The sequence below is a fragment of the Ursus arctos genome, unplaced genomic scaffold (genome assembly GCF_023065955.2).
Source record: "Ursus arctos isolate Adak ecotype North America unplaced genomic scaffold, UrsArc2.0 scaffold_7, whole genome shotgun sequence".
Classification (NCBI taxonomy): Eukaryota; Metazoa; Chordata; class Mammalia; order Carnivora; family Ursidae; genus Ursus; species Ursus arctos.
In genome coordinates, this window is record NW_026623089.1 from 47,510,992 (window position 1) to 47,535,240 (window position 24,249).

Consider the following 24,249-nt stretch of genomic DNA (forward strand, 5'->3'; position numbering starts at 1 on the left):
TTTTTTTTAAAGGAAGAGGAAGAAATGACTCATGAAGAGCAAAGGGCTCATTCTGCTCTTGGGAGGGAAGTGAGCTCAAGGTGAAAAGGCCCAAAGCTCAGTCCTCTGCCCACCACTGATGAGCTGTGAGACTTGGGAAAAGTCACTCTGTGCCTCCATGGCCTCATTCATAAACAGAAGAAAATGAAGCACTACCTGCCTACAAAATGGAGGTGCCAGATCAACTAAAGAACTTTCTTTCTCCAAGGAGGCCTGCTAGAAAGATGCATCTTGTTTAAGACCTTTCCTCCACCTCCAAGAGATGCAGTTCAATAGCGTTTGCCTGGAAGTTGGACAATTTCTAACCAAACTGTCTCACTGTAGAGGATGGGAGCCAGCACAGGGCTAGACCCAGAGCCTCCCTTGACACCCTCATGGCTCTGTGACATGAAGGTCTACAATCCTCTGAAAACACAATTCCAGAGACTAACTGCCCAGGCACAGCGGCTCAGCACAGTGAGCTGTAGTATGCCAGTCCCCGGACTGAGGTGAATGCTAAAACCCCCTCCACTCTCACAGTCCCTCCCTCCGAGGCAATGTATATTCAGAATACATACTGCAGCTGAGAACAGGGTATAAATCCTTCCTTCTTCCAAGAAATGCAGAATAGAAATCTATAGCAAATCCTTAATGTCTAGAAATCTGTACTTATTAAAAAATCCAATTTGGTAAGTTCCACCTTACTGCCTTGCACCAAGTCCCTGGCAAGGCTTACTTAAATGGATAGAGAAGATGGATGTCTTACACCAGGGCTTACAGCTGCCCTGCAATCCAAGTTCCTTGAGTAGTACAAGTCTGTCTCCTCGGTTCCCAAGGGCAAAATTTTATGAAAGGTGCTGAAAGCCACCACTCTCAGCGCCAATCCCTTATCCCACAGAGTAGGGAACGGAGGCCCAGAGAAGAAAAGGGACTTGCCTGAGGTCAGGAAGTATGGCTGAAACAGAGCTAAGGCTTGAAGACAGGTCTCATGACCCAGCACTCTGGCACCCCACCCAACCATTCAAGAACTGGATGGAGGCATCACACCATAGGGAAAACACTGAACCAGAATCGGACCACTAGGGTTCGAGTGTTCTTTCTCCCAAATAAACTGCAAGCCCCTTGGCTGAGGCAGCTTACAAAGGAGGAATGTGGTTTGCACTGGATCTGCAGAGGCGTTGCAGCACGGATGGGTAGACATCGCCATGAGCATGTGAACAGCAGAAAGCCCTGCAGGTTCAGCTTCCCTACGAGGGCCGAATCCTATAAACAAGATTACCACCCCCATTAGACCTTCTCCAAGAAGAAAGAGTGACCTCTCCAGTTGATGTGGCACCAGGCTTTATTCATGCTTCCACAAGGATAGCAGCCAGGACAACAAAGCAGGCAACATCCAAGCCTGTGACCACAGTGCCCCCTCGTGGGAGTCTATGTAACTCATCAGACCTCTTCATGACACCAAAGGAAAGGGCAGTGACTGGAGCAGTCCATAGCACCACCCTTCCTTGTGTCCACAGCCATCCCCTCTGGAATGTCCTCCCCTTCTCCTAATTCAGTGAGTGGTTCTCAAACTTCAGCCTCCATCAGAATGGCCTGGAGGACTTGTTAAAACACAGGTTGCTGGGGGCCCACCCAGTTTCTGATTCAGTAGTTCTGGGGTGGGGCCCAAGATTTTGCATTTCTAACAAGCTCTCAGGTGATGCTGACACAGCCTGTTCAGACCCACTGGCTTTGCCAATCTCTCTGCACCCATCTAGGCTCAGCACAAATTCTAGGTCTTTGAGGTGTTCCACAAATGTCCAGGCTTATCATACAATGTCAAAGCTATGTAACTTTGATCAAGTTCCTTAAGCTCTTTGACACTCAGTTTCATCTGTTAAATGTGGATATTAGTAGCTCCCTCATAGAGTAGTTATAAAGAGAAATGAGATACAGGTATCCCCCTCAAAAAACCTACCTTAACACCTGTTTCTACTAACCAAAAGAAATCCAAATATTTTCACTTTTGCAGGGAAAAAAAAAAAAAAAGGAAAATAGCATTTCGTTTGTTTTGCAGTGCTCCCTGAGCAGCAAGAGGCACCACAAGCCCCTGGCCCCGAAATACACTCAGCATCTCAGCATCAAGACATAGCTGTGAACGGTGTTGTGAGCACCTGTGCTTTATCTCGATGTACTTTGGGCATCCATTACCAAGATGTTTCCTAAGATGCATCCTAAGCCTGAGAGGTTATTTTCTTGGTCTGAGAACACTCCAAAATTTTCCCATATAAATTCATAATTTAGTTCTTCACTTTACACCTTTTCAGGTTCTGTAAGGTTTCACAGGATCACTCCACTTTCAAATAGCTGAGAAAACCCCTGCAACAGGCTTCCTGGCACATAAAAAAGAAATGTCAGCTCTTCTGCCAGTTATTAGCAGTAGCAATAGTAATATTACTGTTCATCTGCCAGCTTCTTGAAGACAAGGGACCATTTCTCCTACTCAACAATTCTCAGAGATAGAAGGGACCTCAGGGACCCATGAGTCCAAAATACCCCTAACATAGTTCACCAGGAACAGCACCTAGTAGTTGTCACCACCTCAGATGCCTGTGTGCCACCCAGAACTCACCTGGGGAATTGGGGCAGGAGGTCTGGGCATTTGTATTCTTAACAAGCTCCCCGGGGCCAAGTTTGGGAACTAATGCAATCAGCTCTGTACCTCATCTAGACACAGGGAAATGGAGGCTCAGAAAAGTCCCTTGCCATCTATAGCCCCAAGTGGCTAGAGGCTAAGCAAGGATCAGAAACCAGGTCTCCGGATTCTCATCTAGTCCTTTTCCATCAAGCCAGATGGCATGGATGCCATCTCTTCAACCCCTAGCCTCTGGCACAAATCCCTGCTCCAGCATGGACTATGAACATTCCAACAGCTTAAGTATCCCCCATGCAGAGGAATTCAGCATGTGACAAGGACACTCAAACCAGTAGTTTTTATTCAACCAAAATATTGAACAAGAAAAACCCTTAGCCTGGCATACAAGATCCTCTATAACTTGCTCCCTGCTGGCCTCTCTAGTCTCATTTCCCTCAGGACCTTACTTGTACCCTAACCCCCGGATTGTGGATGGTTATTCTGGGGGGGTCTCACTTCCACAATCTCTGGCCTACCGAAGTTCAAGGGGTAGTGGATGGGGAAGGACAAATGAAATTGTGGAGGTGTTCGCTCCCCGGACCCACACTGACTGCAGAGCTCCAGAACTCAGGAAAGCCACTACTTAGCCAGCACAAGTGAATCAAGCATCATACCTGTGCCCTTAGAGCCAAGCTGAAGTCTACCTTTGAAATGGAGTTTCTGGTGCCAGGATGCATTGTGCAAACCTGCTGGAAGCCACCGAAGTCACCAGAGGATCTTCCATCTCACCTACAAGCACTCTGCTCCCACCCTCCCCAACTCATCCCCACCTGTACCCCGACAATGACTGGGCTCACTTCACCCCACAGCTGCTACTTGTTCCCACCTCCCTGCGTACTCTTCTAGCTTTCAGCACCCTACATCAGAAAACCCTGCTCCTGTGCATCTGGGTCAGATTGTCCGTTAGTGGTATTCCCTCGTAAGCCTTCCAAGACCCAGTCAACCTGCAGATTCTCTTGCCTCTGGATTCCTATCATGTAATTTACACAATCATGCACTGTCTGCTGCTTCACAGTGAGAAACCAGGCCATGAGACTGCGGTGAGTTAACCCCCCGAGCTTCGAGGGAACGGATAGTTCATTCATCTCTCCAGATCCCCCACAGGGACCAGGGTGCACAGCACCTCGGTCAACAGGAAATTCAGTTGGCCATCTACCACTTCAATTATCCCATGGCAATGGGCACCTTGTTGAGCACACAGTGGGTATACAAATCATGAGTCCTGTTCACCCTTAAGCTTTACATGCCCTGCAGACAACAGGTGCTCAATTCATAGTTCACTGAATTAAGGCAGTGATAAAGACTCTGGAGTCAGACAACTGTGCCCTACTCCCAGCGCCACTACTTGCAGAAGTTCTTAACTGCTCTAAACTCTCCTATGTTGAGTCCGGTGAGATCTCTTAGGATTATTGTGTAGATTACAGAATTCAGAATGGCACTTGCCTTGGTCCCAAGAGTATGACCTATTAAGATGCTGTCTTTAAGAACCCAAAATAACTTGCCAGGGAACAAAGGAAGAGCAGAGCACTGCTAAAAGCTGCCTGACTAGTTGGGCACATGCAGCTAGCCACAAATCCAATTTGGGAGCAGTGATAAGGCAAGAGGCCAAGAAGCACCCCCAGTATTCACTGGAGACTGTAAAACCACCCCCTTCAGAGTCACCTCTTGCTTCTTTTCTCCACTCTTCAAAGATCCCTGCTACCTCTCATGAAGCCACAACCTCCCACCAGTGCCAAATTGAGGAAAGGAAGGTGCTCTCCCTCCCTGTTGACTCTGCTTAGTAAAGTCAACTTTGCATTTTTACAAAGGCTCTTTGAAAGACTGCTGACCAGCAGAGCACGGTCTGGTTACTGTCAGGGCCGACAACGCTGGATCTCTAAGAATCCTCAAGTTCAACAGCACAGGCTGTCCACGATTTACAAGTGAGTTCCTACGAGTCCTTCCTTCCTATCACATATTGCTTAGCACTGCAGTTTCCAAACTGTTCTCACAGATGCTCCATCATTTAAGCCTCAAAATAGCCTCTTCAGCCTGGTCGGCAGAACAGGTACCCTTGGGTACCCCAATTTAAAGAAAAGTTAACCCATGGGCACCTGGATGGCTCAGTCAGTTGGGTGGACTCTTGGTTTTGGCTCAAGTCATGATCTCAGGGTCGTGACATGAAGCCTTGGGGGGGGGGTCTCCACTCAGCAGGGAGCCGGCTTGCGATCCTCTCTCCTCCCTTTGCCCCTCCCCCAACACCTCCCTCTGCACATGCGCACTCACAAGCTCTCTAAAATAAATAAATCTTAAAGAAAAGCTAACCCAGAGGCTTAGCTGGGTGGCTCAGTGGGTTGGGCGTCTGCCTTTGGCTCAGGTCATGATCCTGATATATGGAGCCCAGCATCCAGCTTTTCGCTCGGCGGGAAGCCTTCTTGTCCCTCTCCCTCGGCCTCTGCCTGCCACTCCCCCTGCTTGTTCTGTAAAATAAAATCTTAAAAAGAAAAGCCACTCCAATCAGTTGACCAAGTGACTTGCCCAGACACCCAGCTGGACTAAATGGAAGAATCCTGCAGAAGGGACACAAAACCAGAGTGCAGGAAGAAGGTGCAAGCTAGCTGTAGGAGCCAAGGCCATAGTGGAGGCCATGGTGGACTGCACAACACCTATCCCGAGGCAGGCACCCAAGCACCTAACCTTGCCAACTACCATCATGCAGGAAGGTGAGGTGCTGTTGGTGCCTGATATTTCAAGAGGCGGAAATCTGGATCTTTTATTGTATCATCTGTCCAGTTTTCAAAATGTTGTGTCTGTGCAGCAGAGCTTACAGACAAGACTACCGGTTAGTAACTTCTGTAATAGCCCAGCCTAGGCAGCTCCCCTGGAAAACCAAGCTCAGCCAGAGTTAATCCTAACTCCCATCCCCAAAGGGGCTACACTGGCTGAATGACTGCCAACTCTGCCCTCCCTGAGCACATCCCAACAGAAAAGCTTCTTATCTTGTGACTGCTATCAACCTTCACCTCCACTCAGGCTCACCACAGCTGTGCCCTCTATCATGAGTCCCTTAGTACCCCACTCTCAAACCTACCTCTTATCCTTAATTTTGCTTCCATTAGCTCTGCTCCTGAACTTTCCAACCCCTCCCCCCAGCTCCAATTATTCTGGTGCCCTATCCCAGGCCAGCCCAGGTGTCACTTCTCCCAGCTCTCCCGTCTCTTCAGCTCCTCGCCCCTGCAGCACACTGCTCACCAGTCCTCTGCTTCCTTACCTTCGCTGCCACAGGAACCCCATCTCCTTCTGCAACATTTGCCACCAGGCACGAATGGCCTTGCACTGCTAGATGAAAAATCCCCCACTCCACATCACCTGTTAGCCATTTTGGTGAAAACTGACACTAGCAGTCCTGAACCCTCCCCACACCTCCACCCCTGGCCCTAGAAAGGGAACCCACAGGGCTGTGGGTTCCACAAACCCAAAAGTACAGCCTGAGATTAGCTACAACCCACCATTAGTAGGCCTCGGCCTGCAGGTCCTTCTTCAGTCAAGGCCTCTCACCACCTTCTCCAAAACATGCAACCATTCCCTCCAGCACCCTTTGATGCCTTCTGCTATCACAATTCTTGCTTCTTCCTTAATCCCCCATCTACCCAAACAAGCAAGTCTTTCACCCCCTTACCACTTCCTGATGTTTCTCTGGTGCTTTTCATCCACTTACCTGGTTCCTAATAGTATTTATAAGCTTGACTCCCAGATGGACCCATGTAAGGTACAAACCAGTACTATACCAACTTCAGGAAAAAATGGCATCCAAAACCCTTAAGCCATTAATGCCTCTTCACCCCATCCGAAATACCAAGCTCTCCAACTCCTACACTTTCTACCCTCTCATCAAAAGGCACCGCAACCCTCACAGTAACCCTTAAACAACTGCTTCTCAAAGCCAGGGCGCCTGGATGGCTCAGTCGGTTAAGCGTCTGCCTTTGGCTCAGGTCATGATCCCAGGGTCCTGGGATGGAGGCCCGTATTGGGCTCCCTGCTCCACGGAGAGACTGCTCTCCCCGTCCCTCTGCTGCTCCCTGTGCTGTTCTCTCTCAAATAAAATTAAAAAAAAAAAAAAAATCTCTCAAAGCTGAACAACTGACCAATAACCCATAGCTCAAGTCCTCAACCCTGATGCCTGAAAAAAGCAAACTCAGAACTGGCATCCAACAAAGAAAAAGTGACACTACATAACCCTCCATGTTTCACCAAAAGCATGTACAGATTTACCAAGCAACTACACACTACATTCTAATATTCATTATATTAACCTCTTTCAAATTCCCCACTCATAATACACCATTCACTTATCCCATAAGCACAAACCTACAATGCACAGATGATCTGGGCAGAACCTATTTACTTCATGATAAATGATGAAAATGTGGAACTAGTAATTTTCTACTGAGGCCAGCAAATAATTTTACAGTAATAAGAACGATGTCAGGTTCTAAGAACCAAAAGGAATTCACATTTCAAGTGTGTCTTTCAGATACTGGCCAACTAAACTGATGGCAAGTATTAACAATGAGCACACCAAACTGGCCCTATATGCTTTCATGTTGCCGATACCCTACACCCACATTTTGTGCCACGGAAAAGAACGACAATCCTACCAAGTTTTCACTAAAAGCGTACTGGAACATGTGAACTTGGGCAGCAGCTGAATGTGCTCTAACAGCAGAGTAATTTCATAACACTCCCAGTAAACTTCAAATACATTTCAAACAACCAGACACATTAACACTTTTGGTTTATTCATCCTGTCTTGAAAAATCTCCACAACCACCACAGATAAAGCAACCGCAGCACCTTTACTCCTTCTGTGAAACAAAGAAAAGGAAAAATTTAGTTAGTTAACCGCCTTTAAAATTCTTAAAAATTAAAGTTCAAAATCTTCAGCAAACTCCAAAATTAATGACATTCATGCAAAACAAGTATTAGTGACCTAAAATGTTTAGTCTGTGATCATACCACAAGAGCATCAAGAAATAAAACCTGCATTCACATTAGAAATCAAACAAAGAAATATTACTGTTTTAAAAACAAAACCATGTCACTACCAGTATTTAAAAAACTACGATTCTTGAAAGCATTCGTAAATCAACTTCTAAAACTATTATTTCACATGCAAAACACACACACACACACACACAAAACAATTTCACATGCTCTAGTCTTCAAATTACTGTTATCAGTAAAGCCTAACGATCCACATGAAAAGCTTGAATTATACCTGTTGTCCAATCTCCAGCTCACTGAATCAGTGGCGGGGAAGGGAGAAAGGAGGGAAGAAGGAAAAGAAACATTTCATTAATAGTCCCTTTTCAAACTCCAAAATAATCTGCATTTATATGCATGCAATCAGATACCTTAAAAATATTCTTAATTGTATACAGAGCGCTCCTTAAGACACACTCGTTTTTATTCTTCCCAATTTTGAGAACACCTCATGTGATTACTATGGTTCTTATGTAAACAAAGTGGCATGATGATTTCACAGTGAAGAGATCATCATGCCAACAGCAGTGCCAATCCAGGCTGCCACTGCCTATGTATACATGAAATACACATACCTGACCCTCAGCCCTCCTGCTCTGCTCAGCAACATCACGCTGGGCACACAAGCACCATCAAAAGACCCGAGAATCATCCCACACGAGTCTAACCTCAAAGAGAGAGCGTTCTAAATGATCAAGCCACTCTTTTAAAACCTGTCTCAGCTCAATATTTTAAAAGCTACTATTCACAGCCGCCAAAAAGTAGTGCAAATTATTAAAACCTGTCTCAGCTCAATTCTTTAAAAGCTACTGTTCACAGCCACCAAAAAGTAGTGCAAATTAGTTTTTAAAAAGGCAGAACTGGGCTGAAATGAAAATGCTTCAAATGCTCTTCAAACAAGAGACTATTTATTCCTTAATTTAAAACAAGTCTGTTGTACCCAAAAGGTAAGAGCAATTACCAATTCCAACACCCAAACAAGAACAATTAAAAGTAACATTAGTAAGACCGGCTATTTTGAGCCAAATACACGTGCTCATTTACACATTCCTTTCCCAGCCAGTTTTCCAGAGCTATGCTAGTGAAATGCACCAGTGCAACCTGAAGCAGGAATAGTGATGGCTCAGGTCCCCACAGGAAGCCCCCCTCCACACATCACCGGCGAACACTAACGAGGACTAACACACAGGGCTCAAAGGCTGAATGAAGACAAGAATGGGTTAAATGTCCTTTGGTTCTAGATCAGTCCACTGACTGACTGAATCTTTTTGCAACCTCTGCAACTTCCGTTGATAGATATAAGCCACACAAACAGGGACCAGTTCTAAGCAGCAAGCAGTTGCTCTGGCAGTTCATCCATTACTAGAACTCCATGGCTGGAGAGACAATGTGATTAGAGGCCTGGGCAGGCATACCAGATTTACTGCCTGGCGGGGAGTCATTGTTAGAAACGGCACACAGGGGCAGTGAGTACCAGTGTTTCAAAACCCTACTATCCCCAACCCCTCTAAGCCCGCTTTACATGCTGATTTAGGATGCTCAAATGTGGAAAAATGTATTTAACATGGGGTAGTGGACCATTCTGACCAAAAACTTATGGAAAAAGCATATTTATCAAAGGCTTTAGTGTTAATATACAATCACCTTGGAATTTTGAGTACCAGTGTTTCAAAACCCTACTATCCCCAACCCCTCTAAGCCCGCTTTACATGCTGATTTAGGCTGCTCAAATGTGGAAAAATGTATTTAACATGGGGTAGTGGACCATTCTGACCAAAAACTTATGGAAAAAGCATATTTATCAAAGGCTTTAGTGTTAATATACAATCACCTTGGAATTTTTTCAATTAAAAGAAAAATGGACATCAGATAAAAAAAATTAGAGATCAATAAAAGCAATATAATGGTAGAAGGCAGCTTTGAGTGAAAACTTCCTGGACAGAGGCTTTGCCAGATTTCCTAGACTAGTTTATTACCAAAGCTGCCAAAGAGATCAATCAGTCCCCTGGGGTCCCCAAGGGAAAGACTGTTGATGACAAAATGAGAGGCCCCTTCCCAAGCCCTGTGTTAACTAAAGCCATTATCTGGGTACGTAACTCTCTGGGACAACAGCATTTCCGAAGTACAAGTTAAAAGATGCCTACTTAGTAGAGTACCCACCTTCCTCCACCAGGTCACTTTGCAACATAACATGCACTTTTGAGTTTCCAAAATAAACATGATTAAAAGTTTCTCTCCCTTCCTCATAATACACCATTTTAAAACATAACATTTAAATTATAAGAGATCATACTACATAAAACTCTTGTTGTCCAAAAGCCAACATGCAAAGCATCAAAGCAAACTCCGTGAAGGTGATGCATCCCCACACCGTGCTCACAATCTCAGTACCTGCTAGACACTTCATTTCTGATGAACAAGAAATCCAAGAAAGTAGAGGGAAAAGGCAAAAAAAAAAAAAGTTCACAGAACACTTGATTATTTGTTAATTTAACAAACCAACACCTTAATTCCATTCAACTATTATTTACAGTTAGCTAGCAAAGCTGGTAAAAAGCTGCTCATCATTAAAATCACTTAAGTCCTAGCTAACTGGAGAGGACAGCACGTGAGAGCTCAGCTGCCTCTCCAGCATGCCAGGAAATCATGGGCCACATCGATTCAACGGCTTCTTAACCAGTTATCCGTTTTAAACAAGTTTAATCTTCCCTTTTAACAGTCCAAACCAATTAGCAGTAAAATGGAAACTTTTCCTGACAGGGCTTGCAAGGTGCCCACTAGGATCACTGAACCGATGTGGCCCCTGTTGTGCTGATCTGTGAGCTGACAAGGGTGGGCAAAGCTACTCTAGTGAGGTGTTAAGATACTACATCACGTAGCGTCTCAAAACACGTTACCTTCTGTAATCCAGAAGAAGTGGGAAAAGAAAAAACATTAAAAAAAGGTTATTAAGGAAACAAATCCCTCCTTTCTAGAAACTAAAGACCTGCAACTGACATTTCTGTATTTTCCTTGATGAACGATACCTTTTTGCCAGCACCAACATTGGCTTTTGCAGTCCCCCTGACTTTTTTCATTCTGTTCTTGCGTTCCTTTCGCTGTTTTCTTGACGTCTTTTTCTTCTCATACAGGCCATGCTAAAGGAAAAAGGAGTATCTTGTAAATGACTTGCAAACATCAACTCAGCATTAACTAACCTGGTAAGAACCATAACCAAGTCAGGCAGCTCAAGAAATGCAGCTTCCCAAATCAAAACTGTTTCAAGTACATTTAACAATACTCGTTTGTACTACAACAGAAAAGGTAATCCAATTGAGACACAGTATTCGAATCAGTGGCACAGTAATCAGATGTGCTCTCAGCGTTCCAATCTACTCATCTTCACTCTGCCCATTTTTGCACTTGCTGTTCCTGATGCCCAGGCGGCTTCCAATCTTCACACAGATCTCAGCTTAAAGGTCACCTCCTCAGCAAGGCCTCCCAGACCACCCAACTAAAGAGTGCAGGATCTATCTACCCCACCATCATGATTTCCCTCATAGTTGTTCTATTGGAAGACTTATCTGATGGCAATGAAGAAAAGAGAGAAAAACACAAGTAGTACTTCAAAATAACAATCTGCAGTTTACGATCTAGAATCTAAGGGAGCTTGCTCAGCTCACTGCTCTAGTTCACTGCAGTGCCTGTCACTCAGGAAATGACCAAAAGCCTTTCACGATTCCTGGCTACCTATGAGGGTGAAGTCCAAACTCAGACTTTTAGAATTAAGGAGCTCAATTTGGTGCCAACCTTTCCAGACCCATCCCCCTATTTCCAGCGCCTATCTCCACAAGTACATTACTTGCCCTTCTAGACCCAGCTCAAATGCCACCTCCTCAAAAGCTGCAGACCCCATTACTGAAGCCCTGTACTCTACCTATATAATTATCAAAGAACCTTCTCTCTTAACCGCTTTAAGTTCCTTAGGTCTGAGGGTTGTCCACCCCCCGCCCCCGACTGCTTGCTCTTGCTCATTCCACCGCACCCACAACACCAACACAGTGCTGTTGAAAAACTCAGTCTTCAGCAGCTGTTGAACAAATGAGAACACCTACTCTTGCGAGTCTATGTTTGGGTTCATTTTTCTTTGCATAATCCAAGGAATCATAAATCATGCCAAAGCCAGTTGTCTTGCCACCACCAAAATGGGTTCTGAATCCAAATACAAATATGACATCTGGTGTGGTCTTGTACATTTTGGCTAGTTTTTCCCGAATTTCTGTCTTAGGTACTGTTGCCTTTCCGGGGTGAAGGACATCAATGACCTAAAAAGGAGTAACAGGTTTTAGTGCTTATTATTACGAAATGTGTCTTTTAAAGCAAAAAAAAATAATAAAACTTTGATGTGCCCTTCCTTACCATCTGTTTCCGCTGAAGTAGTCGGTTGGTCATAAACTTCCTGGTCCGGATAGTTACAGTGTCATTCTAAAAACATACATAATGCACTAGTTAACAACCCACTCAACCTTTTCTTAACCCTGCTGAGATTTTCTGAGATCTAGAACTGCCAATGGGTACCCACGAGCCCTATGTGGATGATTTATAAACACGAAGTCACATTTAAGATGCAATTCTGCAGCTGTAGGCACCACATTTCAAACGTTCAAGAGCCACATGAGCTAGTGGCGGGAATGTTTGAATGAAAAGGAAAAAACCACAAACCTCCCCCGAGCCTAACTCCTAAGACACATCTAACACACATACGTTCAGTACCTAGAGAACACACTCCACAGCTCTCTGGTATCTTCACTTTGTTATGGGAATCACTCTGAGTTTGAGTTCTCAAACTCAACACTACTACTTTGGTCCCACTACTTATCTGTGGGGACGGTCCTGTACATTTTAGAATGTTTAGTAGCACCCTTGCTCTCTAACCACTAGAGGCCAGTAGCACCCCTAACTCTCCAGTTTTCATCAAGAATGTCTCCAGATTTTACACTGTCCCCTTAGGGGCAACGGGGAAAAAAAAAAAAAAACCCTTGTGTAAGAACCCTTTCTGTGGAGTAAAACTACTTCGACTTGTACAAAACCTTATAGTCTCAACTACATTCATAACACCCTCACAAATTTAACACAAATGCTGCCACTACCTGCATGTAAACTACCCATCTTGCATGGCCAACTCTACACCCCACAAGAAAACCTACTCCCTTCTAAATGGCCCAACAACTTTTACACAAGTAACTACCTAGGAACGTGGGCATATAGCATGCTTACCCTAAAAAGAAATTTTACCCAAAAAGGAGTTAAAGGAGAGGCTTTCGTGACAACTGGTTGCTAGATTTCAATTTCAGTTTGAAAAACCACACCAAAGTAAGTTCACTTGAACAGTCCCCAACTCTTGAAAAGACTGGAGAGAAGGAAGAAACTTACAGATTAGAAATGGGTGCTAAATCTTAACTGACAGCTCACTCGTCATGTACTTAAAGCAAGCTTTCTGTCTCCCTTTCTAGGGCCTCGGTTTCCGCAAAGTACAAGAGGTTCCATCCGGCTGACAATGTTTTAGCTTACACATGCGAACAGCTTCACTCGCCGCCACAACTCGCCCGGGTGCCGCCAGCAACGGCTTCATCTCTTGGGCTGCCATCGCCCGCCAAGCCGCCCATCCCAACTGGGAACGCAGGTGAAAGGAGTCTCAACCCACCCCGCCCAATCCACCAGGCTCCACGAAGCCGACAAAAGCAGCAGGGGCCCTCGCGGTCCCCAGGACTGGACTCTGAAGCCCGGCGTGTCCGGGTCGGCGGCTCAGCCCGGCCTCCCCGCCGACGGCTCCGGGACTCTCGGCAACCAGCCTCCGTCAAACACAGCCAAAAAAAGAGCGACGGGACTTCGGGCGGCCGTAGCACAAACAGCAGGACCCGGGGACGAAGGATGGCTCAGATACGTGCCGGATAACTGCGTGCATCTGCAGAGACTCACCATGATGAAGGCCGAGCTTCACGCAGCCGGAGAGGAAAAGAGAATCACTATTCGCCGGCCAATCATATCAATGCGCACGGAAGGACCCCGAGCGCCGCCGGCGTGGGGGCGTGGCCAGGCCCGGGAGGGCGGCCGCACCAATGCCGGATTGAAAGTGCCCAGGCCCTCCCCCACGGCTCTTCCACGGTCTAAATTTACGCAAGCACGTGTTCAATTTCGGTTCAATTCAATGTCTTGAATTTCCCGTACTTAAAATTGCGGTAAACCGAATTATAGTTTAAATTGTCTCAATGCGCGTTAAAGGTTCGTAAAGCTGGAAAACATCTTAGGAGATCCTGTCGACCAGCCTCCTCATTTTATAGCGAGGGAAACTGCAGAAACGGACTCAAAACCTTTGTTATTTTATCTACGCAGAACTGACCGTTTTAGTTTATTGCTAAGTATTGCTTTTTTTGAGATTCTCTGGTAATTCTCTGAATTAAAAATATAATACTTTCTTTAATTTTTGTTTTTCCGAAAATCTTAGTCCTTACAAAAAAAAAAAAAAGCTTTTATCAATGTTTGAACCATATATTTGTTAGTTGTTTAAAGTGACATGGTCATGCAAAAACAAAGAACATACCTGCATGTTCAAAAAGAGACATTAGGACCTCCAAAGTTTAGCGTGGAAGAGGAGATAAAGGTGCAGGCTTTGAGGATAGATTTCCTACATTTTTCAGAATAAGTTATATATATACATTTATTATTATTATTAACAGTAGTTAATACTCATTGACTGCTATGTGCCTGTTACATTTTAATTACTTTCACATTCATTTTGCCATTTGACCTTCCACTAACTCTAAGAAGTAGGGTACCTATTACCCCTTTATAAGATGGGGAAACTAAGACACAATGAGACTAAATAACTTTCTCAAAGTCACACAACTTTAGGTGGTGGTACCCAGGAAGGCACTGCGGTTCCAGAACCTTTGCTTCTAACCTCTCTATGATAAAAACCACTCGTCAAATCTTGTTAGTATGGTATTGTGTCCATTATTCCAAAGGGATTTTAAGTGAATAACTGCTGAAATAAGTAAAGTATGATTTGCTTTGTTTTTTTGTCTGTTACATTTGTGTTTTACTCATGAGGATCCCAGAGTCTGAATAGCATCCTTTCTTAAAGGTGTCGAACCACTTGATTGGGTTCTGTCTAGAGTTTCTCACAAACAGTAAAGAAGTTCCTGGCTCTGTAGCACTAAATCCCATGGTGGTATGGTTTCCTTGGTAGTCTCACGTGCTGAGGTGTCACACTAGGATCACCTCCCACAAGTCGTCACAGACTGTGGGCAAGCAGTTTATTTCCTCGATACATTAATGATCTTTGATTCCTATTCTCCCTTCATCTTGTTTCCCTTGCACACCATGACTTACTTTTCGCAGATTTATAGCTTCTGTTTTTGTAATCAATAATATAAGTTTAATTCATTTCTTTTTTAAAGTAACTTTGTAAACTGCACGCATGGCTGTGTTTTCTGACCCGCTTATTTCCTTTGGTGGTCTCCAAGTTGGTGCCTCTGTTCCCTGGGCAGGTTCATTTTAGCCTCCACCTTCACTTTAAAAATTAGAGGATCTTAATTAAGATGGTATTGATGTTGATAATGACGATTTTCCATTTCATGCAGTTTTTGTCTTTCTGATTGCCTAAACAGTAAGAGGCAAGGCGTTGCAATTTCTCTGCACGGGTGACAACGAACCGCAGAAGGGCTTTTGAAATTACAGAACAGGCCCCGGTGCAGTTTCAAAGAGGTGCCGCAAGATGGCAGTGTAGGGAGAAGGCAGAAAGTAGCCTGTCCGAAGCCCTCTCTTGACTGACAGACGCCCCGGCGAGTAGCGGAAGAGGAAGCGACCACATGGGGCGCTCTATGGTGGCCGACAGGATGCCTCGGAGATGTTAGCAACGAGGCTAGAAGCAGCCTCGGGAGGTGCGGCGAGCTACGTTTCTGTAGTGTAGCTCCCCGAGTATCGAGGAGGGTACCCCGGCAGCCGTCACCATGGTGAAGGAACAGTTCCGAGAGACGGATGTGGCCAAGAAAATGTAAGGAGGAACAAGAATGGCGAAAGGGCGGAGAAATGAAGGGCAGGGGGTGCGAGGTCAGGGTTCCCGGGTCTCAAAGAGTCAGAGTTGAGGTTCAGTTGGAAGGGGAGGGCCAGGAGTCAGCGGAAGGTGTGGACGAAGCTCAGGAGTATCAAGGTAGGCCAAAGAAAATTGGTCAGGCAGAGAGCATTCCCGCACCTGGGGGACTGCAGGCCGGGGGTGGTCCCTGGGCTTGGGAATGTGATGTGAGCCGTGGCGATGCGCGCACCGTGGGCCTATGCGCGAGTCCTCCCGAAGTCAAACGATGACCTCTTCCAGCGAATCTTTTGCCACTGCAGCGTGGGGAGCAATCTGGGGCGGGGACTGTGTCTAATTCTGGTTTTGCTGCAGAGCATGTAACACAGGCAATATTTGCTGACCGAAAGGATAGAGTTTCCAGTTAGAAAGCTGTACCACTGGGCGATGTGTAGCAGTCTCAGAAACTAGGCTGCTCTTCTGGGCCTTCTCCTTCAGGGTTTATTTATCAGACCATGGCCTCCCCTTAGAGTTTCCACAGGAAAAATGAACCAATCATTCTTGGAACAGATGCCTGACTGAGGAAGGTCCATAAGCAGTAGGGTTAGGACATAAATAAGACCTTACTTCCCCTTCTAGTTGAAGAAGGTAGACAAGTCAGTGTCGGCAAGTGCAAGGACAAGTGTAGGTATAGGTGTTCTAAGAGCACCTAATGAGAAAGAGGTACAAGCAGAAGAATGCAGACTAAACGGTCTTTAAGGAGCATACTGGAGGGAGAAAGGGAGTGATGAGAAGGAAGCAGGAGATCTGAGGCTGTGTTCCAGAATCATCTTGCAGGCAGTAAGGAACCTATGAAGCGTTTTAAGCAGGGGAATATCTTGATAAAAGAGTTCTCCTTCTGGAAGATCTCTTGATTCTTGGGGGACAGAATAAGAGGGAGACCTTGGATGCCACTGCAGGGGTCCAGGAGGGGATGATGATGTCCTGCACGAGGGTGGTGGAGTCAGTGGAGAGATGGATTTCAGAGGGGTTTAGGGTGTAAAATTGACAGGAGTAGGAACAAGAGAAGGGAAAATGAGATTGACACACAAAATCTCTTGCTTGGGCAGCTGTTTAGATGGTTTCCATTCATGGGGAACAAGTGTCTTAGTTGAAGGAATCCTTGCAAGTGGTCTTTCCATATTCACCCCAGCCCCTCACTCCCACCCCAAACCCCACCCATATTGAGATGTAATTTGTTCTCACAAAGCAGCCCAAGAGACCGTATTAAGATGCAAATTAGATTTCTGACTCTTCAGTTTAAAACTTTCCAGCTGCTTTCCATTGCACTAACATGTAAATTCTCTACCAGTGTTCCCAAGCCCAGCATGACCTAACCCCATACATCACACTGATTCCATCTTGTACCGTTAGCTTTCTGCGCTCTATTATACTGACTGGGTTTTGTTTTAATTCATATGTTTTAATTCATTATGTAATAATATCACAATCTACTTTATAAGTTAAATGTATAAGAATGTATGAAATAGAAATGGTAGGAAAAAAACTAAACATAGGTCAGGAATATGAATTTTTCCAAAATCAGGGGCCAAAGGAAGATGTGTTGCCTGCAGGGTCCAAGGAGGAGGCAGGGAGGGGGCAGGAACAGCATCAGCTCTCGTGCTAAGCGTCTGTCCCTGTGTCATCCTGGGAAGGAGTCAAGGCTCACCCTCTGCCCTGGTCTGGTGTTGGGAGTTGAGTCTGGTCAGTGGAAGATGGTGGGAAGAAACAACCATCTGGTTACCTACATAGAACTGGTCACCTGGTGGGCGCAAGTGGGTTTTGCCGCATAGGGAAAACCCTATATTATTGTCTGTCTTGCCCATCCTGAACTGTGAGCCCCATGTTGGCAGGGACCTTGTCTGTCTCATCTAATCTGTATCCTGAGCTCCCCAGGATGGTGCCTGGCACACAGTAAATCTCCAATTTGTTGGTCATATGATTGAAGGAGCAGATTTGGGAAATGAAAGTGTTGGGTTCTGTTTTAGCTGTGTCGTGTGTGAGGTGCCTGTGCAGCTGTGCAGAATAAGTGTCTCTATGGTCTCCCGCTAATAGCAGTAGCTGGCCTACAGATGGAGATTAGACGGACGTTAACATGTACCTGAGTGACACAATCACTCAGGAAGGACATCTAGAATGAAAAGAAGGGGTTGAGGGTTGCATCCCTAGGTGAGGAGAGCTCAGAATATTTAAGGGATGGCATAGAAGAAGCAACCACAAAAGAAGGAACAGCTGGCACGGGGCGGGGGCACTCAGTGAGTATGTGGTATCCCCAAGGCTGTAAGAAGAAAATATTTCAAGATAAGGGGGAAGAGGGAGTTAACATCCAGCACTGCAGAGCAGGAGGATGAGAACATTCTTACCAGGATCTAACAAGCAGGTGGGCTCAGTGACCTTGGTGAATACCATTCATTTGACAGTAAGAATGGAAATGATTTCAGGGGAGTGAAGGGGTGTTTACCAAGGAAAAATGGGAGAGATCTGAATATATTTAATAATGGCGCAGAGCCTGTAAACAGTTGGAAGAGTAAGGTTTGTTATGGTGGGTCACTGTGCAATCACTGTTTTTGGTAAGTGGTTTTTACGTAATTGCTCCCCTGTTTGTTGTTGTTGTTTTCAATTAAGTAAGCTCTATGCCCAACATGGGATTTGAACTCACAACCCCGAAATCAAGAGTCACACGCTGTACTGTCAGAGCCAGCCAGGCGCCCCTAACACCCCTGGTTTTTTTTATTCCAGAAGCCACATCTGTTTTGGAATGAAGTCCCCTGAGGAGATGCGCCAGCAGGCCCACATCCAGGTTGTGAGTAAGAACCTGTACAGCCAGGACAACAACCATGCCCCCTTGCTGTATGGTGTGCTTGACCATAGGATGGTAAGGCCCCACCCCTCCCACTCCATGTGTTTTGACATGCTGATAAAACTGATGACTTGCCAGGTCGGAAGAAGCAAGAGCTTCTTTCCATCTCCCTTCTTCCTCCTGCACCATCTCAGGGACTCCAGCCTTTGGTCAATGGGATGTGAATATGCTGCACCTACCCGGGTGATTCTGACTCAGAGTCACCTGGTCCCGCTTTCCCGTTCAGTGGTCTTCGTTAATAATTGGGTGTGCTTTTATCCGAAGGGTACAAGTGAGAAGGACCGCCCTTGTGAAACCTGTGGGAAGAACTTGGCTGACTGTCTGGGCCACTACGGGTACATTGACTTGGAGTTGCCATGCTTTCACGTCGGCTACTTCAGAGCAGTTATCGGCATCTTACAGGTAGATGCAGATGTGTTCATTTTCAAGGCGTAAACTTAGGAATTACTGCTCAGGGACATTGGAGTGAGCTTAGAAATTGTGAATGGTCGGGATACATCTAGGGAGAATTTTTACATGACACACGCAATTTTGCATATTGCAGTAAATTAAATTGCTTAAGGATTCTTTATTTGATTTTTCTTGAGTAGCTGATAGGTGGTAGATAGGCGCTGTGAAAAATAACCATAAATCCAGCAGTACGAATAGCTCAAAGTTAAAAAATCAGTTAGCAGAAATCCTGCCAGCCAGCTATGACTACAGCTACCGTTCTGGTGAACATCAGCCCTCTGTGCATATCTCTGGGCGTGTCGCTCAGTTTCCGTGTCCTGGGCGAGAGGTAGGGGGTGACTTTTTTTTTTTTTTTTTTTTTTTTTGAGGTAGGGGTGACATTTTTAAAAGAAAAGACTTTTTCATCTCTCAACCTTTTATCCGTCTTAATTTTTAAAAGATGATCTGTAAAACCTGCTGCCACATCATGCTGTCCCAGGAGGAAAAGAAGCAGTTTCTGGATTATCTGAAGAGGCCTGGCCTGACCTACCTCCAGAAACGTGGACTGAAGAAGAAAATCTCTGATAAGTGCCGAAAGAAGAACATCTGCCATTACTGTGGCGCTTTTAATGGTGAGCAGAGCACATAAAAGGCTGAGCAAAGCCCTTTCCACTCACGTTGGTCCACTTAGCTTATTAGTCTTATGCAGTGTTGGGAAGTCAGGTTTTTTTTCCTCGCAAGCTAAGCTTTAGAGCCTAGCAACTGATGCCCTGTTAGCAAATGCATTTTCAGCGATCTCATTACCCAGACTATAACCTCAAGGGCAGCCTGACCCAAGTACCTCATTAGTCCAACCTTGGTAAATAAAATTTGGTAAATAAACCTTGGTAAAATAAAATTCACTCTTAACAGGTACCGTAAAGAAATGCGGATTACTGAAGATAATTCATGAGAAGTACAAGACCAATAAAAAAGTGGTGGATCCTATCGTATCAAATTTCCTTCAGTCTTTTGAAACAGCCATTGAGCATAACAAAGAAGTGGAACCACTGCTGGGAAGGGCGCAGGTGAGCCTGAAAACACATGCCTGCCCTCCGCCTGCCTCCCTGTGCATCACACACACCCATTCTCGCCCCCTCCAGCTCTCTGATAGACACCTCTCTCAAACTGAGAAATCTCATTAAGTTAGATCTCTAGGAACACTTCATGCCAAGTGCTTATGTTACACTATGTTTAACGTAGACTGGCCTTGTAACTAACACGTTTTTAATTGTATAGGTCTTGTGTTTTTTTGTAAGAGATATTGGCTGTATAGAACATGAACCGAGCGATGCCATTTCTCACGTGGGTACTGAGAAATTATAGGAAACTCCCATTATTTTACTTGGCACAGACTTAACTAGTAGAATTTTATGAGGTACCCTGTTCTGCCTTGCTCTGATTTCGATTAGTATTTAATTCCCACAGTACCATTTAGAATTGGTAGTATACAAGACTAACAGATAAGTTGAGTGGCTACTGAGTACCAAGTTCTATCAGACTTATGGAGAGAATCAGGAACTGCGAAATAGTGGGTCTCCTGTCACTGGTCCCACAGTTTAGATGTGTCACAAGCAATTAGTCTGTGAAAAGAATAACTGATATCCTAGGGCAGGGCGTTGACCATCACACGAGTGGCTCGGTGGGAAATCAGGAGGAAGATGGCACTTTGGACTTGGTTAGGGAAGCCTGAGGAAAGACGTGGTGTGATCTGGTCTTTAAGTGTGAGTCGGGTTTACCGAGTCAAGGGCAGTGAGCTCAGAATGTCTAGGTGACAGTGGCTGATTCTGAAGCGGAGGCTCTGAAAGAGCAGGCAGTGCTAACAAAAGCACCCTGCCTTCCACGACTGCTGTTAGAGTTGGGCACTGTCCGAGCTCTTCACATGAATTGCCTCCTGTTTAATCCCCAGTAGCCCTTGAGACAGCCTTGCCCGAGATGACCCAGACGACTGTAGCCAAGGGAACTGGAGTGTTGGAGACCAGACAAGAGAGAGCTCAGTGTAGAGCCCATCCAGCTCCAAGGAGCACAGATCCACGGAAGGCGTTGAGCAGGAAAGTGCATGGTGACTAAATGATGGAATTGCAGAAGAGCCTGGCTGCTCTCCTAGACACCCCATTATGAGAACGAAAAGACAGGCCATGGGCTGGGAGAAAGCAGTCAGCGTTCGTGTATCTGACAAAGGACTCTCATATCCAGAATACCGGAAACAGTCCTTCAAAATCAGTAAGAAAAATACAACCTGATTTTAAGCAGTGGTAGTAAAACTTGAATGAGCACTTCACAAAAGGATATACTTAAATGGCTCATAAATAAAGGAAAATTATTTTTATTAGTCATCAGGGAAATGCTAGTTAAAACTATACACACACACACACTTAGAAAAATTAAAATGTAAAAAAACTGAAAACCATGTGCTGGCAAGGATGTGAAGTGACTGACACTCATACGTCGACAGTGGCAATGTGGAAGGTTATCACCACTCTGAATAACCGTTCCACGATTTCTTGTAAAGTGACATCTACGCTTACCATACAGCCTAGAAGTTTTACTCTTCAGTACATACCCAAGAGAACTGAGTGCCTGTGTCCACAGAAATATTTGTACAAGAATGTTCGTCACAGTTTTATTAGTAAAAGCCACAATTGGAAACAGTCCAGATGATTGTCAACAGGAGAGTAAACAAATTGTCATAGCTCCACACGATGAATGCTGTCCTGCAGTGAAAGAAGTGAGCTCTTGACCCACACAGCCTGGCCAAATGTCAGAATCCTGCTGAGAACAAGGAACGCTGTACAAGAGGTTACATAGCGTATGATTCCATGTAGATCAAGTCCAAGAACAGGCCGGACAGCTCTGTGGTGACAGATGTCAGGAGAGCAGTTACCCCTGGGGTGTGGGCTTGGTACTGACTCAAGAGGTATCAGGGTCTTTTTATGGAGAGATGAAAATATTCTTTATCTTGTTCTGAACACTAGTATGTGTACTGTATGTGTGTAAAAATGCATCAATTTCTTTAGGATTTGTGCAATTTACTATATGTGAATTCTGCCTCGATGGGGGGCGGGGGGTGGTTTACAAGGAAAACAGACCCTGAGCCTAGGTGGCCATAAAGGAGCCAGAGACCAGAGTCACTGAGCGCGGTAAGAGTGGATAGGAGTTGATGATCAACCACCAGGGAGTTGGGTGGGAGAGGGAGTGGTCAGGGGTCAGTGAGCATGTGCACAGACTTCTGGAAAATGGAAGCAATCCTGGAAATGGGGAGACTGGGTGTCAGCAATTGATTCAAGCGGAAGTGTCGTCAAGGCAGTTAGGGCGAAGCTACTGCAGAGAAAGTAAGTGTGTGAGCTGTAGAAGACGGTCTTGCCCTTGGACAGCTGTGAGAGAGGCACTTTGCAGGCTCTCGAGTGCAGAAAGCTGTCAGAAGCCTGGGGAGCAGCCTTGGTCTGTGAGCCTGAGGGGTGCCCGGGCTTTCTTGGGGGGCAGCCTTACTTGCCGTCCCCCTGCACACAGTCTGCTGCTCCCAGATCAGCCTCCCTGACACCCCACCACCACGTGCCCCCAGCCAGCTCTCTGCCCAGGACCGGCAGCCACTCTCCCTGCTCCACGCACTCTCCACAGTAGCGCAATACTCCTATATGGCCTGGGAGGCACCTTGTTTGGGCACAGTCTCCCGAATGACTCGGCCCTGGAGGTAACCCCGTCCTGTTTAAGAGTCACTAGTCTAGAGCATCCAGCTTGGCTCTCAGGTGTTCCCCCAGGGCCACCACCTCCCTGTGGACCCCACCCCACTCTACCCAGTTCGATAGCCTAGAGGTGGTTTAGGGTAGTGAAGAGCTTGGACTGTGGGGTCAGATGGGAGATGAGAGCCCAGCTCTGCTGCTTATTTATTCTGTGAGTTTAGACATGTGACCCAACCTTGACTGGAGTTTCCTCAGCTACCAACAGGGATTACAAGAGTATCTGCTTTCAGGCTATTGTAAGGATTAAGAGATGAATTCCAGATGAAGTGCTTAGCACAGTGCCTGGTGCAGAGCAAGTGCTTAGAGCGCATTACCCAGTCACAGGAGCTAACACTACTCCTGACAGCATCATGATGATAATGACAGGATGAGGCCCCTGAGTGGCTCCGTCAGTTAAGCGTCTGACCCTTGATCTTGGCTCAGGTCATGAGGTCAGGGTTGTGAGATGGAGCCCCGTGTCAGGCTCTGCGCCAGGCTTGGAGGCTGCTTAAGATTCTCTCTCTCCCTCTCTTGGAAAAAAAAAAAAAGCCTTAATAATAGAAGAGCGTGGGACTCTTGATCTTGGGGTAGTGAGTTCGAGCCCCACATTGGGTGTAGAGATTACTTCAAAATAAATAACCTTTAAAAACAAATAAAAACAAATGTCTGTAGTGCAACTGCATGATTTAATTTACAACCAAATTATAAAATAAGTAATGACAGTCATGGTAAAGACAGGTCAAGTTTCCTCCCCTCTCTGCATGTATGCTGGGACTCAGTGTCCATTGTCTGTTCCTTACACAACACGTGTGTTCCATCTTGTATTTCTGTTAGTTTCTCCTTAAGTGTGGTCTGTAACAAAATCTGTTTTTCTGCAGTCCTGTTTGAGGCCTTTACAGTGCTTGGAGCAGTGGCGGGGCCTCCAAAATTATCAGAGTCCATCAGCTCATCCTGGTTCTTCTACCAGCTGTGAAAGGAGGGAGGGGGCAAAACAGGAATTCACCATGGCCTGATTCTGAATGGCCCTTCCTCAGAGAGGACCCTTTAGTCACCTACGTGAACAAAGCATTAGTGAGTCACTTTTACCTTTTGTGGAGAGGGGTGTCGCTCAGACAGGTGGGTGTATTGCCCTGAAGCTCGCTAATCTCAGGATGGTCCACATCCAGACGTGTTTACCTATCCATTTAATTTCCAGGAACTTGGAACTTCATGTGTCCTTATGGGGCAGCACAGCATCCTTGAGTCAGAGGAGATACTAGCACAGTGGTTCTTGACCTTTTCTGGGTCACAGATCTGTTTAGGAATTGAACAAAAACTCTGGATTCTATCTCCAGAAGACTACTGTATATCCACTCCCCGTTTTAATGCAAATCCAGGAGTTGGTGAACCTGCAGTTAAG

The 24,249-nt window shown here is 45.6% G+C and overlaps 2 protein-coding genes across 8 annotated transcripts in view; one reads left to right on the forward strand and one right to left on the reverse strand.

The window, feature by feature from the left end:
* RPS24 (ribosomal protein S24) overlaps positions 1–13,736 on the reverse strand; it is a 52,716-nt gene extending 38,980 nt beyond the window's left edge. The window contains exons 1-7 of one of the 6 annotated variants that reach the window (XR_008958027.1): positions 13,673–13,736; positions 12,113–12,178; positions 11,809–12,018; positions 10,741–10,851; positions 8,290–8,377; positions 7,950–7,971; positions 7,450–7,536 (exon numbers count right to left, since the gene is read on the reverse strand). Coding sequence is in view for 5 of the 6 variants with exons in the window: in XM_057308598.1 (XP_057164581.1) it covers positions 10,693–10,851; positions 11,809–12,018; positions 12,113–12,178; positions 13,673–13,675 (438 nt within the window). In the remaining variant the exon portion in view is untranslated. Of the gene's footprint in view, positions 1–7,449; positions 10,852–11,808; positions 12,019–12,112; positions 12,179–13,672 lie in introns of those variants that run through there. The other 5 variants (XM_026504537.3, XM_057308600.1, XM_057308599.1 and 2 more) reach the window with 5 other exon arrangements.
* A 1,807-nt stretch (positions 13,737–15,543) lies between these two features.
* The window catches only part of POLR3A (RNA polymerase III subunit A), a 46,338-nt gene continuing 37,632 nt past the window's right edge, over positions 15,544–24,249 (forward strand). For both annotated transcript variants that reach the window (XM_044386231.3, XM_026504532.4), the window contains exons 1-5: positions 15,544–15,749; positions 18,543–18,678; positions 18,928–19,065; positions 19,553–19,724; positions 20,005–20,159. In XM_044386231.3, the coding sequence (XP_044242166.1) occupies positions 15,706–15,749; positions 18,543–18,678; positions 18,928–19,065; positions 19,553–19,724; positions 20,005–20,159 (645 nt within the window). In that variant the 5' untranslated portion in view covers positions 15,544–15,705. The remainder of the gene's footprint in view (positions 15,750–18,542; positions 18,679–18,927; positions 19,066–19,552; positions 19,725–20,004; positions 20,160–24,249) is intronic.